The following is an 18,075-nucleotide window of genomic DNA, read 5'->3' as shown; positions in this document are numbered from 1 at the left end:
GCTGTGGAGAAGGAAGTAGGCTGTCAGCAACCTCCTAGGAATTTTCAGTTCTTGTTTGGGTGGGTGATGGGTCCTGCCAATGGCTTTTTGCCTGTGAAGTCCTATTGGACGCTCAGTTTGAATAAAGTAACCTTCACCACCTTTGCTTGTAGTGCAGAAACACTGACTGCTATTGTGATTTTTTTTCTCCTACTTAATTGGACTCTCAGAGTTGGTAAGACAACTCCCACCTATTCATGCTCTCTGTATGTGTGTATATATATCTCCTCCAATATATGTTTCACTCTATATGCATCCGAAGAAGTGGGTTGTAGCCCACGAAAGCTTATGCTCTAATAAATTTGTTAGTCTCTAAGGTGCCACAAGTACTTCTGGTAAAAAGTAACACATCATACAGGCATAATATTGATGTGGTCATCCCGCATCAGATGGGCTAATTATAACAAAATAATTATTTTAAAGTGCATTTTGGAGTTCAGGTGATGGGACCTGCCACTGTGGACCATCCGGTTGCTACTCAGGTGGTTTCACATTGCTGTTTGAATCTCATGACCTAGTTTACAGATTGGAATAGGTGAACTTCTTGGCAATGGTGGTTTTGGTGAGTATGTTATTAACCATGTATGGTGCCCGGGAAAGCCAACCTCTCAACACAAAAGGATGAAAAGTGTGGAGTAAGTCAAATATAAATTTTTGTGTGAAATGCATCTGAATAATGCTGTAAAAAAGAAAAAACAAGACCACCTTGATATAATTTGATTGGAAAAGTTAATTGTTGAACAGTATTTAATTAGAGGAAATTTTGTGGTTGTGACAGGGAAAGAATTAGACCCTCACCTGCTTTAATATTTTACTTGAATCACAGCAGAGACGAGACAAGTACTGTAGAGAAATGTTTTTTCCAGTCACATTGCACAGTATCACCAATTAAGAAATTTTGCTTACGAGACACCCTTTTCTATTCTGCCTCTGTTTATCCTGATCTGATCTGATGTGGCTGGGAAAGATTTCATAAGAGATTGGTCTCCCTCTCCACTTCAGTGCCCTGGTGGCTATGCATAATAAATTCAACTCCTGTTGACTCTGGGCAGCTATTTTCCTATGCATTCAACTATATTTTGAAAGTTCTTAAGAGGATCCTTGTTTTTTGAAATACTGATGGCTCACTGCATTGCTTTTGTAACCCTTGAAAGAGGTTCCTAACACAGGTCCCAACTAACTGTTGAATTTTCCCGATTAAAGTGTAGATGGAGATGTTACTTTTTAAAAATAAGACCTTTGTTTACTATAGTTGCTAATGAGCTCTTATTTGGGGCTTGTTTACACTTATCGGAGGTGTGGCGATCGATGCATCGGCTGTTGATTTAGTGGGTCCAGTGAAGGGGGGAAAGGAGAAAGGTGAGGGGGAAAGCTGAAAAATCAAACCAGAACCTTTTTTCTTCATTTGAAAAAAAAAAATGAAATGTCAACAAACAAAAAAAGCTGGCTGAATATTTTTCAAAAATTATAACAAAATGCTATGAGTGCATTCTCATAATTGCAGAATCTCACAAAAATGTACACAGTAACAGTTTAAAATGTGTATAGTATATGCTCAAAGGAGAGGATGTTGGTCACAGCCTTGGCAGAAATTTCTGACTTTAGTCAAATAAAGTTGTACCTCTGTGGACAACAATGGTGTGCTGCTGCCAAAAGAGCCTTTGATATGTTGTTGACTTGAAATTGAACTTAGGGCAGGAACAGATACCTGATGTCCCTCTAAATAATTTGCTGTTCCCATTAAAAATGTAGGAGTAGGTAGCAGTATTACACTAAGGTGACATGCTTAGCACTGGTTGTTGCCTTAAATGCATTTAATATAGTTTCTAAGGTGCACCCTTGGTACATAGCCATTCATGAACCTTATGGATATGTCTTCAGAGTGCAGGCTCACTCTGCCATGATACATCAGAAGTAGGTGTTAGAAGACTAGGAATCTGCTATTGGAAACTTTTATTTTAAATTGTAATTAGTCATTACAAGGCACACATTATTAGGTTATGTGATGATGGCTTTCAGTCACTCGTCTTTCTACAATAAAAGAACACTTGTGGTTTACATGCATTTATAAAAATTTAAACTGGGATTTTCAAAAGAGCCTAAGGAGTTATGCTTCCAAATCACATTGGAAGTGAGTAGGATTTGGGCACCTAATTCCCTTAGTGTCCTTTGAAAACCCTCTCCTAAATTTAAAGTATTTATCTCCTTAAAATATGTGCTGAGACCCAGATGTGGAAGAGCAAGAAAAACATTAGGATTAGGAGGTTGTGACCTGAATATGAGTAAGAAAAAATTCTTAGTCAAAACAATGTAGCTGTTGGACAGAACTTCATAAAAAAATCTTCCTTTGGGGAAATGACTAATTAGTGTAATGAAGCTCTTGATACCAAAACATGTTTTACAGCCCTTAAGTTTGAATTCATGAATTTACAGCACAGCAGGGACAGATGAGTGGGGTTTTTTTAGTCCAAAAGTGAAAATTGCAGAGATCAGTGTGGTTTATCATGAGTATTAGATCTAATAGAATTTTATTTATTTTGACTTGGTGGACATGTTTCTATAGCAGCATTTATTTACAAAGTTTAGCAATTTGTATAATGTTAGCCAGGAGTGGTTTATGGTAGAATACAAGATTCACTCAATGCTGCATATTCAGAAATGGTAGCAACCATGCTGTAACTTTTGTTGGGAATAAAAAAAAATGAAAAACAAATTAAAAGCTAATTTCAGAGAGAGGCTCCTTGTTTGAGATCCCTGCTGCCCCCTTGGAGACTTCAACACCATGAACTCACATTAACCTCTGTCTGTTTTAACCACTGGAAAGTAGCCCACTCCCAAATTTTTCAGAGCTTGAATGTTTTCTTAAGCAATGGATCTGAGTTCTAACTGTTATCTTATATTCTATACTGAAACTGTCTCTAATTAGCCATTCATGTACACCATTAGTTTCAATTCATGAGTCTCCTGCAGAAGTCAGACATTTAAATCATCCTTCTAAAAATAGTTTTCTTGTAGAGATATTTCTATATTTAAATTATGTAACTGTTCAGTATTTTAACCAAACACTTAATTTCTTTGTCAAAGAACACTACTGAAATTTTTCATAGCTTTTGGATGGTATTTTTAGGAACTAGTGCCCAAAACAGATTTTTTTGGTCCATTTCCAAGAAGTTCAAGTACTTAGAATAGGTGATTTAGGGTCATTAGTTACTATGGCAGTTATGTCCTTGGAAAATAAATTTTGTTTTTCCAGGTATTATGTAACTTGAGAGCTGTAACATGGATCAGATGAATGTGTTCTTGTCTGAGCAGGAAAAGCTCTGTAACCTCTCCAACTTGGTTTTGTTTCGCTAAAGAGGAAAAATAGATCTAGTAAAAAATAGAACTGTCATTTCTCTTTGGTATTTTATGTGTAGGAAACAAGGTGTAAAATGATTTAGACCAAGTTGGGTGCTTGTATTCTCAATATCTGAAAAGACTACTTGGTGAGGCGATGGGTAAGCTCCAGGCAGCAGCAGCTTACTGTTACACATTGGTGAAATTGGGTTTTTTTGTAGGTTTGTGTTTCATAATCTTTTCACAAACTGAATGAATATACTAGAGTTATTCAGGTTACCTTAGGGAATTTTTTAAAAGTATTTTGGGCATATCTCCAGAAGAGGGCCAGGGAAATTACACTCCTGTTAAATGGAAATAGAACTGGGTTAGAGAAGACTGGAATTGTGGTGTTTCATGGAGGTAGGTAATAAAGCAAATGTTACAACATCAGATTTATCTTATAAGCAGTTGTATATAATTGTGTCCAGCATTATGCACTATGATACCTATATCCGGTAATTCCTAGGAAGCGGTAGCATTTACAGTTGCATTCTTGCCAGTCATTCGAGTGAGGATGGATAAATGCAGCTGTTCTATTACCCCAACAGACTTTTGTTTTATCAAAACTGTTGTTAGTGGCAATGCTTTGGATGGTATAGATTTTTGGTTTTACGTGTTTAAAATGTCTTGATTCTGACACAGAACGCTACTGATAATCTATTGCTGGATCAGATTGTATGTAAAGGGGTAATAACTGGAATTTAGGGGTAGGGGAAGGTATTTGTAGAAAAGAGTGACGTTCTAATGGGTAATTTTGTTGACTCAGGTAGAAAATAGGTATCCCTTTAGCTGTCAAACTTGTCTTTAAAATACCTTTCTATCTACCTAATGTACTTACCTGGCCCCAATGACCATAGTATTGGAGTGCCTCATGATCTTTGATGTATTTATCACCGCAGCATCCCTGTGAGATAGAGAAGTGCAGTTATCCACTTTTTACAGATACAGAAAGGCTGAGACTTGCCCAAGGCCACAAAGGAAGTCTATGGCAGAATAGGGACTGAGGGACTGTACATACTACAGACCTAGGAGAGTAAATTTTACCTACCAAGGTATCTTGGATTTGTAGGAGCTTCTCAAGGAAGATCCTTTAGAAGACTTTGTTTGGTATGCAGGTGCCTTAAGTTGTCAAGACAGTTTTAAAAAAATCAATATGCTGACTAATGTGATGCAGAAATGCATAAACTAAAAGAATTATGGAGAAGGCTCTACTCTGGCTTACCCTTGTTGTCTTCCTCTTACTTGCTTTACAAGCAACCAAAGGGCACTGTTCAGCACAGCTGTCTGTATTTAGAGTTGCACCTGGCAAACCAGGCAACATTGGGTATAATCTTAGTTTTGATATTTTCTTTTAAATTGAGCTGCATCAGACAGATTTACTGAGTCTGTTTCCAAACTGCTGAAGTGATCAGTATATTTCTTGACACTAAACAAGGTTGTAAAGGGAATGCAGCAAGCAACGCACTACAGTAGATTTTTTTCCCCACTGCAGCATTCTGTCATTTTGCTCTTGCATTACTTGTTCAGTTTCATTTTTCTCAATTAACAGCATACTTGCAGCAGTGTCAGGGGAAAAACAAGCAAATCATTAATCCTACTGTATTAAACGTGCATTATCAGCTAATTTTGAAAAACCCAAACTTTGTTGCTTACAAGAAGGAACCCAAAATTAGTAAAATAGTGTTCTAGTGATCAACGTTAGTACATTTTGATAGTCCTACATCACTAATAAACACTGTTCTTTGCCAAACTGAAATGTCTGTCTTTCCTATATTAACACAAAAAAGCATTGTTAGCTGACGTTTTAAAGTTTCTTTTAGGGTACAGTGGCGAGTATATGATTATGTAGTCTCAGCATGTATATCTCAAAAGGGATAACATTTTAGAAACACACAGAAATACCATTTAAATTGTTTTTGATTATTTAAAGGTAAGTCAAAGTTGTATAGGAGGTACAGAAAATGAGTGGTAGAAGGGAGCTTTCCACCCTTTAAAGAGAACAGGTCACTTTTACTTAAGAGCTATAATGGAGAACATGGTTCTCCATTTTAGTTTAGTACAACCATTTTTAATGAATGGATTTTCCATGAGGACTGAGAAATAAAATAGTGGGTAGTTCGTCTCTAAAGTTTAAACGATTAGTCGCTTTTTTTACTGCTATTATGTTAGGACAGCTGGACAGATTGTGAGGCTAAATTGAATTATTGATCCAAATTGAATAAACAAAAACTAACATGAAAGATAGATTAAGTAGTTTCTTGTGGGAAGGGATTTATATGTAGCATTAAAATACTGCCACAAACAAAAAATTTCTTGTAGGTTCCTGTCAAAAGGTAAACCTATAATTTATTATGCAAGATCTTGATCACTTAACTTCTGAATACTGCTCAGGTACATCCTATCTATTTCTAGTACTGGGTAAACATTTACCAACTTGGTATATTGACTGAAGTCTCTTTGGAAGAGAAATTACATTGGAAAGTTTAGGCCAGTTTTATAATGCAATTAAAAATGTGGAATCAAAACATTTTTCCTGCAAACTCCTCCACCTTATTGTCATACGTAACTTTTCCATGATAGAATTAATTTGAGGGAATTTGATCTTAATATGCTGAATAAATCCTGATGCCTTGAATTACAAGGAAGGGTAAGTTTCATTTTCTACTGCCGAACATCTTTTTATCTTGATGGCTCTATGTTTCAGCAGGCGCTATTCCAGTCAACTTTATTTTTTATTACATTATTTTTATTATTATTTCAGCAAGATGATTTCAGACAGAGGACATCTGCAGGTTTAATCCCTTAAATAAATGTAAACATAGTTTTTGTTTTTGTAAGTTTCATACACAGTCCTGGTAGAGCATTCCCTGACTGAACTCTTACCAGGCTTCTTTGTAGGGCTTCAGACACTATGTCCTCTTCAGTTTCCCTTGGACTGAGAGAGGCTGCAACACTTCCTTTCCTTGGTCTCTCTAGCACATTTCCTGGGCATATGCGCTCCGTCCTTTACCCCTCTGTGGAAATGGGAGCATAGAACCCAGCTGCCCTAGGCATCAGGACCAGTGTTGACAGGCTCCTCGGTAGCTTAAGCAAATTCTGTTCCAGACCTCCAACATTGTGAGTGCTCTGGGTTTACAGACAGAAACACAGGTAGGTTCCCTGCCTCAGTTTCCTCACCACTTACCAGTACTCTCTGGGCTTAGGACAGAGGCTTGTGGTGTGTCCAGATCCTTCTCCTGAGCTCTTGACATCTGCTCAGGGTGGACTGATTTAAATCAAAGTGACTTAACGCCCTTCTTCGGTTCCTCCTAATTTTCTCAAACAAAATTAACTTGGATGGAAACTGTTTGTGATCTTAGCTCAAAGGTATCGCATATGTGTGCATGCACAAAATCTGTTCAGCCAGTTTTGAGTGATGGAAAGGTAGCAGAGAAAAAATGTTTCCATATGCCACTAATTTTAACTAAATTTACTAAACGCTTGAACATTTTCCCTCCATATATGGCTCATTTCCTAGATGTCACTGAGCTCTAAGACAGGTTTCAGAGTAGCAGCCGTGTTAGTCTGTATCCGCATCCGAAGAAGTGGGCTGTAATCCACGAAAGCTTATGCTCTAATAAATTTGTTAGTCTCTAAGGTGCCACAAGTACTCCTGTTCTTCTTTGAGCTCTAAGAAACATCTTTCATTGAGAAATTTTTGCTCTCTAAGTTGTGTAAAAATGTTTAGTTTCCAACATATGCAGTTGGTTTAGATTTTTGTTTACCTTTCCCCATTCATCTTAAGGAGTTAATACAAATTGCAGTTACTTGTGTTGTTCTCTTGAAAGCACCTAAAGAGAGCCAGCTCCTGCAGCAAAGCACAAGAACATGTAGCCTGTTCAGCTGAATGGCAGCAACAGCTTAAAATAAAAGCTTAAAAGGCTGCAGCTTTCTCAGAAGGCAGAGTCCAGGGAGAGCTTGTCCTCCCTCCCAGCCCCTAGCAACATGAAATATCTTTGGAATATGTTTGCAATGAACTTCTCTCATCTTGGACTCTGTTTCATGCCCATAGCAGCCTATTGACTTAAGTAAAAATAATTGGTTCTGAATTAAATCTTTCTGTAATTCCTGGGCCCCTGGACTATGAGGGAAAGGATGGAAAAATTGGCAAGTGAGAGGGAAGTGAAGATGTTGCTGTTACACTGAGTCAGAACAGGAAGGAGTAAATATGAAAGTTGAAATATGAGAGGCAAAGGTTAAGTTTTCATGTTGTATGTTTAGGTTGTAAGTTCTTTGGCTTGGGGGCCTTGTCTTACTGTGCACATTTGTGGGACTATAATAATGAAACAGGAAAGGGAGCTCTCATGAGGAGCTTGGTGGAAGTGGGGTATGTTCCTTGTCTTGTACAATACATTCATCACACTCTTAAAGAGCATTACATTCTTGCTCTTAAGATGTCTTGGAATTAGTAGGGCCTGTAGGCATTATCCTTCTGGGTGTATAAGGTGTTTAATGGAATGACTCGACGATAGGGTAGCTCTTCTTCAGCTTTCCTGCTGAACAGATTTTATTCTAATGAATTTGTTCCATTGATGCTGTTGGTGTCAGTTAGACATAGGCACAGTGCAAGCAAATCTGGTGAAATTCTCCATGGATTGCTTTGTGTTTAGCGCTTATGATTAATATAAATGATTAGTCACCTTATCAAAACTTAATCCTTACTGATATGCTTTGGATGGTCAGCTGGTCTTGTGAATGCCTGTGAGAATAAAGTCAGTGCATTTAAATGTAGTCTCCACTTAGAGAAATAAGGTACTCTCTTGAGATATTCTTGAGTTTCTTCCGAACAGAGATTTCATGTGTGTACATGTTTTCCTTCTGGTTTTACAGTTGACTATCCAGAAGTGTTAGTATCTTAATAATGACATTAAATCATTCATTGGGTTAGTTTTTAATAAAAGCTATATAAAGCAGATCTTACATCCAGTTCTTTAGAGTTAAATTTCTCTGACTTTCCCCTTTTGAAATGTATGGTATAAGTAAAGAAATATCCTTTAATGCAGTGGTCTCCAAACTTTTTTGATCACGCACCCATATCAGTAAAAAATTTTGAGCACGCACCCCCTGCTGTGCCGGCTCTACCATTTTTGCTGGCGTGCGCAAAAAAAAAAGCGCTCCTTCTGCCACACACCCCCAAGGATCCTCTTGCACACCCCACTTTGGAGACCACTGCTTTAATGCATCCTCTGTTTATCTTTGTCTCTTTTGCTGACACATCTCTTTACCAAAAGATGTGCTAGATAAGCAGTCCAAAACATAGCAGAGACAGAATGCTACTGGGAACCGGGAACTCTGAGTCAATTCCATTCCATTAACTCAGTTTAGGGTGACCAGATAGCAAGCGTGAAAAATCGGGACAGAGGTGGGGGTAATAGGTGCCTATATAAGAAAAAGCCCCCAAAATCGGGACTGTCCCTATAAAATTGGGACATCTAGTCACCCTAACTCAGTTGTCACTGACCTTGTGAAAGTCATTTAATCAAACTGTTCTTTCTGTTCTCCTTCTTACCTAAAGAGTACCGAGAATTAATTAGTACAGCACATCTGGGGGACAGAATCCCAGAATTATCTAACACACTCACTGGGTGAATCCATTATAGTGTTAGGCAATCAGTCTAAATCTGAGCTTGGGTTGTGAGGAAGTAGAACCAGGATTTCTTACCTCAAAGTCTGTCTTGAGAATAAAGCCTAGTTCCAAACTGAGTTTTGTTATCTAAGTGCTTGTCTGCATAGTAAAGTGTCCCAGCATGATTATACTGCTATACCTATTCTGGAATAACTCCCTGTGTGGCGACTCTTATTGTCGGGGAATGGGTGGCTTTTTCTAGCTTAGTTTATACTGCTTCCGAAGTGAAATATGCTAAACCAGAAAAAGTTACTCTTATTCCAGATAAGAGTGTTCACATGGAGAATTAATTATAATTATAGCAGTAAATTTCCCTGTGTATCCCAGCCTCAAGATTTTAACAGCATTAGCTTTGTTTGATTGTGTGTGTAAGATTTCATTTTACACTATCTGGCACGTTCCTAAAGCACATTCCTACATCAATACTTTGAGAACACCGATGCAGAATATACACACTATTTAATTAAATGTGGTAATATGAAAATATAAGGAGAGTTTGCATAACACAACCACAGTGAAAGTCCCCTTCCGTGTTGTTTTTTTCACATTACTCTGAAGGATTTGTATTTACCTCTCGCGCTTACTCAAAATAGGACCTTTTTGCAGGATCTACGTACTGATGACCCCAAATCCACACACTGAAAACTTTGCCTAAATATGAAATAATGAATTTGATAATTGCTGTGTTTTATGTGAAATTTTGAGAACATATAGCTTAATTCTGATTTAACGCTTGCATTAGATATGGCATAATATATATGGTGCCTTTATCAAATACAGATTTAATGATAAAAGTAGTAGGATTTTTTTCCTGTTGAGCTACATACCGGGTAATGTCATACCCAAGTGACTTTTGTTTTCTAAATACACAGGGTGCAAATACCTTATGGACCATTTGGGTCTATATGAAAGAAAACAAGTTCTGAAGTTACACTGAAGAACTAATGAGCTCACTGGGGATATGAGGGAGGGGCATGGTGTGTTTTTTCTAAGGTGAATATTCTCCTTTTGGCAGATATTTATTTCCTTTCTGTAGTGCTAATAAGCATACTTTTCAATATAAATTCTGCTGTTCTGACACAAGTTTAGGCCTGGTCTCCACACCGATCTTGTATCTGTATACCTAAGTTAAGGAGTGTGATTTTTTTTTTTTTTTTTAAATAACTATTTTAACAACAAAATAGTACAACCTCTAGTGTGGACTCAGTTATGCTGGTATAAAAGTGCTTATACTGGTGTAGCTTATTCCCCTTTACATACTGAAATAAGCTGTTACTGGTATAATGACATCTGCATGAGGTGGTGACATACTGCTTTTAAATGTACCTTATAATTAAAGCAGAACAGTTTTTTTTGTTTGTTTGTAGACAAGGCTTTGTTATCTAGGATTGAACAAAATTCAGGAGGGCTGAAGTGGTTTGCCCCAGGAAGCCTGATTAAGTCTTTGGGGATTTTTAAATTTGATTGAAAAACTGTATATGAAACAGTTTGATGTGTGCAAGCAACCCTCAAAACAAAAATAGTTGTCCATTGAAATGTATCTCTCTCTTAGCACATTGGAATATCTGTTTTTAAATAGACTTGTATGTTGACTTGTATCTCAGAAACTGACAAGTATAGTGGTGCTTGACTGTTGCAATCTGGGTAGAAGGCAGCATAATAGTATATTTTCCTAAGGTGAGTAGAATAAGTTCAGAGGATATATTCCATAATTTTCTGCAACTGAAAAATACTAAGAGTGCCATCTTCTGGATAAGACAGTGTTGCTTACATTGGCTGGGCCAGTTAGTATTCAGGAGGTAGGATGATGACAAATTTCAGTACCAGCAAGTTCCAGACTAAAAAAATCCTATTATACCATGCTTGTATTTTAAACAAGCTAGTTCCAAATAAATATTGTAAGTCTTCAGTTTGTATTTGTATAGGTCTAGCTAAAAAGTAAATGAATTCTTAGCATTTCTGTTAATGTAGATATAACGTTTTTCTCTTGCCAAGTAGATCGTGATCGTATTCTGAAAAATATTGGGAAATCCATTTAGATTGGCAAGGGGACATGCCTCCCCCAATATAAAATGTAACTAGAATATCAAATACAATATTGTACAATTTGTTGAGTGCGCATTGTTGTAAGTTAGGTGTTAAATACCTTTGCTAGAGAATTGATTAAATAGATAAATTTGCTTTTGTTTCGCTAATTCAATCTTGGTATAAAAATCTAGTAGTTAGTTTTATTGCGTAGTGTGTTCTCCATACTTGGGAAATTTGTAATTTTTATACGTTGTTAATTTGAGTGTGCCTGGGAATAATGCCACTGACAGGCGTCTGAGTTGAAGGTATATTTTCCAGCAGTCAGGATTTAATTGGTTGACCTGTTGTTTCTGCTAAATTAAATTAGGCAGATAAACAGCTTAATGTTCTTATGTATGCAAAAGCACTGTAGATATTTTTAGTTGTATTAACCTTGTTGCCTGTCAAACCTATCGTCACTGCCATAAGCTTCTAGTTGTTTAGTTTTAAAGGTAAGCTAAAGCTGCTAAATATCTGAGAAGGACAAACAAAAATAGCCCAGTGACCTTGAATACTTTTAGTTTCTTTGAAATTGTTCATGTAACATTCTTTAAGATGGAATAAAGCTGTCAGTTCATTTTTTAGATACTAAAGTTAATCATTAAAGCGGAGTCTCAAATTACTATTACTCAACCTAAATTTGCTAGTCTGTGAGATTTTTTTTTTTTTTTTTTCATTCTGTACTGTTTGTAAAATGAAACAGTAAAATAACAGGTAACTGAAACTGAGTGGTTGATCTGCAGTCCTCTGGGTGCTATTTGTTATCTGGCGGCTTTCTACTAAAGATTCTCTGCCTTTAGCTATGCAGTATATAGTACATTTGAAAATTACTGAGTGATGCAAAAAGTTAAACGGATTAAAAGTTTAATTACTGTGATCAAAATTTTTTACAGATAACATGAACAGTGCATAGCATGTTTCTGTTCTAAATTACTTTGAAATAATATATTGTAGAAAGTTGCTCAGGTTGGATTTTTAGAAGTTCTTTTTTACAGCTCCTGGAAAAGATGATTTGTCAATTTAGTGGGAGTTTTTAACTAGTCTTTCATTCTTTATAGCTTGTGTTTGTGTTGAAAGTTAGTAAAATATCTCATACATTAAATGGAAACTTATGCATGGATTGACAATGATTGATTTGTGTAGTTCTGTAAGTGTACATAATAGCTTATACGTAAAGCCTAACTTGGATCTAATCTCTTAGTATCTAATGTGAGTATGTAGAATAAAGTGCTAAAACATGAAGTTTAATCTTCAGATTGTCCCATGGGCCTTTCTGTTGATAAGAAAATGCTGAGGGCTAGTAAGGAGAGCAGCTGAGAGAAGCAGCATGTTTGTTACCCTTCCCTTCTTTTGTATTGCCTCATCTCCTTCCCCTCCTTCATTGTTGGTCTGCGTAGCAGCTAAATATAATTCCCATTGGCTGAGGCTTTGGTGGGAGGGGTAAGTGGCTTTGTTTTTCTCTGCCTGTACGATCTCGCTCTTATTTGCCTCTGCACTTAAAGCTGTGGGTTCTATTCAGTTTCACCTTGCATAGAGGATTGTTTACATTCAGTTTCCTTTGCTGTGCCTTATGAAAGTAACTGTTGGCTTCGGTTGCTCAGACCTCAACATATAAAGTTACTAACACAAAGGTTTCTATTCTACTTGTTTTAACAGACTTTTTGAGCTGGAATAAACGCCTTTTGGGAGACAGATCTACTTCTGAACTGCCTTCACCATTGCCACATTGTTTTATCTAATGTGCTACAAGGATGAGCCCAGCATTTGGAGCTATGGAAGTGGAGCACTATGCCAAGGGAGTCCTGCTCGAGCCTTTTGTCCACCAGGTTGGGGGTCACTCCTGTGTCCTCCGGTTTAATGACAAGACCATCTGTAAACCCCTCATCCAGAGGGAACACCAATTCTATGAGACTCTCCCAACAGAAATGCGTAAATTCACTCCACAGTATGAAGGTATGTTACGAAACCTTAGAAAGGGGTTGGGCTTTTTTCTCTTTTCTAAATCCCAGTGTGCTCTGTTTCCTCTAAAATCTCTTCTGCGCCGAAGAGATTTTAGGGGTTTTCTTTTCATGTATTTTGATGTTGTCTGAGCCAGGCTGTGGAGATGCAGGGTGGAGATGCTTGCCAGTGGGTCTTTGGGCTGACTAACAGCATTAGAGTAGAGCAACTCTGCTGGTGACAGCCCATATATCTCCCTTAGGCACAGACAGGTAAGTAGCTAACAGCTTGTAAATGTTCTCAGTAATACGTTCATTTTTATTTCTGATTTTAATTTTTTTTTTTTTATTTTGTTGCCTCTTGTTTAATGTGTGTCTTCAGGGGCTGGGTAAGATTGCCTGAATACATGTTTTGTGGAAGTTTAGCTGTATTGTTTTGTGTTTTGGGTTGTCCTCTAACTCTCATATTAATCACCATATATAACGTCAGTATAGCAAAGAAAGTTGAAAAGTATCTTGTTAAACATTTGCAGTTTGTTTTTGCCCTTAAGGAAATGAAAATTCGTGTCATTTAGGTAGGCAAGGATCAAGTAGCCGTGATGAGGCTGAGTCAGATGGTATGTAGGAGTGGAAATTCCAGTTCTTTTAAGCATTGCACTAGTTAAATGAAATGCTTCTCTCTTTGGGGTATTCCATTAACTGCTGTCTGGTGATTAATTGATAAAATAAGTTTGAAGCATTTATTCATTTTTGAATTGCTTTTTAAAGCATTTTAGACTTGAACACTGAGTAAGGGTGGCCAAGTTTCTTTTGATATTGATTGTAAAATTGGAGGAGGACTTCAGAGATGTTTCAAAGTTATATTGCCTGAATGTTCACATACTTGCTGAGAGGTTTGAACACATCTTATTAAAAGCTCTTTTGGAATTGTTGAAGAAAATGTGGTCTATAAATGATACTTTACAAAATGTTGTAGAACAATTGTACTAGTATATGTGGTTTTTCTTTTTTGGGGAGTGTGGGAGGGATTTAGGGGTAAGGGGGCCTCATTTGGTCCATCTCTGTTGTTTTTTCCAGGATAAAGCCAAAGGCCATTTGCTAGCTGGCTCCCCCATTTTTTCCTGTAGTCCTTTCCTATGTGGCAGCAGGACTGTCAGTCAGAGCTTCTGCACTCCCTACCCCAGCTACTGTAGGTCCCAGAACCGCCTGCCCAGCTCAGAAGTGCCAATCTCTCGCCGCGAACTCTCCCCTCCGGCCGAGTGATGTGCTGCAAGAACTGTGCAGATTGATTGATTTGAGGATAAAGAGAAAGGACTGAAAAAAAAAAATAAAAAAACATTCAGCCAATTGTTACGGCTTCTTCGATAATCATTGAAACTTTCTAATATGGCACTGGGGGCAACCCTGTCAGAACTTTCCTCTAAGACTCTTAATATACAATGCAGTATTCTAGAGACTCTTGAGATGAGGAGGAAAAAATGCTTTCAAGGTTCACCATGTTTCTATGTACTACGATCAGATTTGCTTTGTATTGCTTTTTGTTCTTTATTTCACAAGACCGCTGCACAACCAACATCAATAAAATATATACCCCAAAAAGGGGGGAAAAAGTGTAAAATTAAACGTGGTGATTCTAAGTGGAAGCCTTTGAACTAGTATCTGTTGTAATGTGTGACGTTTTTATTGTTTTGCTCTGCTTGAAGCCTTTCCTTGCCCTTGGAATCTATTAACCCGCAAAAAAATCTGGATAAATGCTTTTTGCTTTGCTGTCATGCAAAACTTAAAGCTTTTGGTGTTTCTATGCAGGTTATTTTTCACTGCAAGATGTAAATATAAAATGTTTTACATCTCTCCTAGGGTCAGACCAGTCAGACTTTTTTTAAATTAATAAAATTTTTCAATAATTGAAATCGTCTCCTGTTATTATTTGATTTCTATTTGACTCTGTGCATCAGAGAGAAAAATCTCTTCTGTCACTATTGTTTTGTCTACATGATAAATTGTCTTCTCTGTGAGGTGTCATTTTGTCTAGGTGTTTTGATATTTGTTAGGTTGACAGATGAGTTTTGGCCTGTGGCAAGATAAAAACTAAGGACCTGGGTAAGAGAAAAACCAAAAGTTGCTATATTTTTCATGTAAAATCATGTTGCATAAAGTGTTTGCATGTCATTTAATTGATTACTAACTGGTCATCTCCTTTCTTTCCTCAGGTGTGGTGTCGGTGAGCTTTGAAGAGGATGAAGATGGAAATCTGTGTCTAATAGCCTATCCATTAAATGGGGACCATGATAACTTGGAAAGCATAGATAATTCTGACTGCGAACCCAAAAATAAGTTGTTACGGTGGTCTAACAAAAAGACTGTATTATTAGAAAATGACAAGATAACTAAGGAATGGGTCCGGCAGCACAGGAAAGAGGAAAAAATGAAAAGGTAGGTCAAAAGGAAGTGAGTGTAAAGCTTTGAAACATAACCTCCATGTGTTTAATTTTATTCTTATCTGGTCTGATGCAGATATGAGTAAAATTAAACACATTGGGGCTACTTTTCAATGCTAGAATGGAGGTTTTATCCAGTCTTTTTGTTTGTTCTGCCATATGTCTCTTCCTCCCACTCATTTCTGTTTCTCTTCTCTCCACTGTGAAACACTTTCGGTAGCAGAAGTGGTTTCCATTCAGGCAAATTTCATTTGAGCCCCATCACAATTAAATCTTTGCAGTGGTCAGTTGAGGAAGGTTCTAGGATTCTGGTTAGTTTTTAACTGTAGTGTCTGCAGAAGCATAACTCTGCAAGGGAAAATTTCAGCTATGCTGAATGAGTCTACTGGAATCTTTTTTGCATGGGTGAATAAGGAAAAATGCAGTTAGAGGTAAAGCAGGATTCCTGCAAACCTGTTCCCAATTCAAACCCCCTGATCTGCAATATATTGTAGCGGCAGTTACCAGAGAGCTGTAACAAAATGGAAATCTGGAAAACTTCTAGCAAGCGGGTGAGGGATTCTGTAGCTCTCATTACTGTTTGTTTCATAGGGTCTGTTGAAATCTGCAAATATAAATTAGCATATGGTCATATTGTGGAAGCAGATTTACAAAGACTGAAATATCAACAATGGGAAACGTGATCAGACCCATGTATAATGAAATAATGGATTTTGCCAGCTGTTGGTAGAAGTATTTTGAGGTACATATGAATAGGCTAATTGAAAGCATTGAGTGGTTGAGGGTCAGCAGTGTATAATATGTAAAGCTTGAACAAATTATATCTTTTCCTTTTAAAAGTAGGGTACTTACTTTCTCCATTTGGCTTCTGACTTCTTTATTTTTTTGTTTTCTAGTCACAAATTAGAGGAAGAATTTGAGTGGCTGAAGAAATCTGAAGTCTTGTATTACAGTGTAGAGAAAAAGGGGAATGTCAGTTCACAGTTTAAGCATCATAACCCTTGGAGTATGAAATGTCACCAGCAGCAGTTACGGCGGATGAAGGAAAATGCAAAACATCGGAACCAATATAGTATCCTTTCCCAGAAGTCTCTCTCTCAACACAGAACAAGGAGGGATTCTGCTTTTTTTCTTAGCAAATGCCCCTCCCCCCACCCCCCGAAAGCCCAACCCAGACTGTGTAGCTATAACACAGAATAAGATTATCTGAAACCATGGTTTGTTAGATAGAAGGTGACTGTGAAGGGATCGTTACTCTTTGCCAAAATTTGGGCTTTCCCAACACTTAAACACATCTGTGCAGGGCAACTCAAGGAATCTACTTTAGTATGAATCTCTGTTAGTGGAAAAGTTTCCAGCATCCTAGGTGAAGTGATCACTGACTCGACAAGTTTACTGATACATGAGTTTAGAGGAGTGGAGTTCTGCTGCTGCTTTCCTTGGCATGAGCAGTTATATTTGTTGCATATATTAGGATGATGTCAAAGGATTTAACCTTCACTCCTCCACCCTCACAATTCCAAAAATGTATCTTCTCAGATACTATTTATTTTTAAATACGTGGGGATTGTTGGCTTTTAATTAGTCAAAGGTGGAACATTTTGATTCCTTGAGTGAGAAAATAGCAGTACTTTTGGAAACTTTTTTTGTACAGGCTAGTCCTCTGCTGCCAGCAGCTTGCTAATTTCAGCTAATTTTTTGGTGAAAGCAAACTGAACCTAAAATTCAATCTGGGTTTATAACTGAGAAAAGATGAAAATCCTTAGTAAATGCAAGCTCCTAAAAGCAGAAGCAGATTATGCTTACCGGCTCTGAGAGTGTAGGATTGTTCATGTGATGGAAAATGAGATTTCCTTGTTCCATTAGTGCCAGTGCAGCCGTCAGAGCACGCCCTCTTAACTCCAGTAAAGACAAAAGGAGTCTATATGCCTGTGAACCTTTAGAGAAGTGGTGGGCAACCTGTGGCCCACGGGGTTCATGCAGCCCGTCAGGATAACCCGCTGTCAGGCCGCGAGACAGTTTGTTTATATTGACCATCTGCAAGCACGGCCGCCCGCAGCTCCTAGTGACTGTGGTTTGCTGTTCCTAGCCAATGGGAGCTGCGGGAAGCGATGGCCAGCATGTCCCTACAGCCCGCACCACTTCCCACAGCTCCCATTGGCCAGGAACGGCGAACCTTGGTCACTGGGAGCTGCGGGCGGCCATGCTTGCGGACGGTCAATGTAAACAAACTGTCTCATGGCCCGCCAGTGGATTACCCTGATGGGTCGCAGGTTGCCCACCACAGCTTTAGAGTGATGTTGGTTCTCTTCCATAATAAGGCACAAAGAGCCTTGAATGCATTCTGCTTGCAACTGGCACAGATGCTGTAAAGATCTTAAGACCTACATGCTTAGGGAAGGAAATCTTGTATGTGAGGAGTTTTGGTGATTGGATCACTAAAAATGTGTATGCATAAACATAATTAACCCGTTAGAACCATGGAGAATGATTAATGCAAATAGAATTCTCCCAGGGGCTAGCCTCACAAACCTAGTGATAAGTTCCTAGC

At 37.9% G+C, this 18,075-nt stretch overlaps 1 protein-coding gene across 1 annotated transcript in view; it reads left to right on the top strand.

Annotated features, from left to right (window-relative positions):
- IP6K2 (inositol hexakisphosphate kinase 2) overlaps positions 1 to 18,075 on the top strand; it is a 30,953-nt gene that overhangs the window by 8,669 nt on the left and 4,209 nt on the right. Inside the window, exons 2-4 of the mRNA XM_034776175.1 lie at positions 12,806 to 13,102; positions 15,297 to 15,519; positions 16,421 to 16,596. Coding sequence (XP_034632066.1) covers positions 12,901 to 13,102; positions 15,297 to 15,519; positions 16,421 to 16,596 — 601 coding nt within the window. The 5' untranslated portion in view covers positions 12,806 to 12,900. The remainder of the gene's footprint in view (positions 1 to 12,805; positions 13,103 to 15,296; positions 15,520 to 16,420; positions 16,597 to 18,075) is intronic.

The sequence above is a fragment of the Trachemys scripta genome, chromosome 7, assembly GCF_013100865.1.
Source record: "Trachemys scripta elegans isolate TJP31775 chromosome 7, CAS_Tse_1.0, whole genome shotgun sequence".
Taxonomy (NCBI): Eukaryota; Metazoa; Chordata; order Testudines; family Emydidae; genus Trachemys; species Trachemys scripta.
The sequence above is the reverse complement of the archived record's forward strand: the minus strand, read 5'-3'. Positions and strand labels throughout refer to the sequence as shown.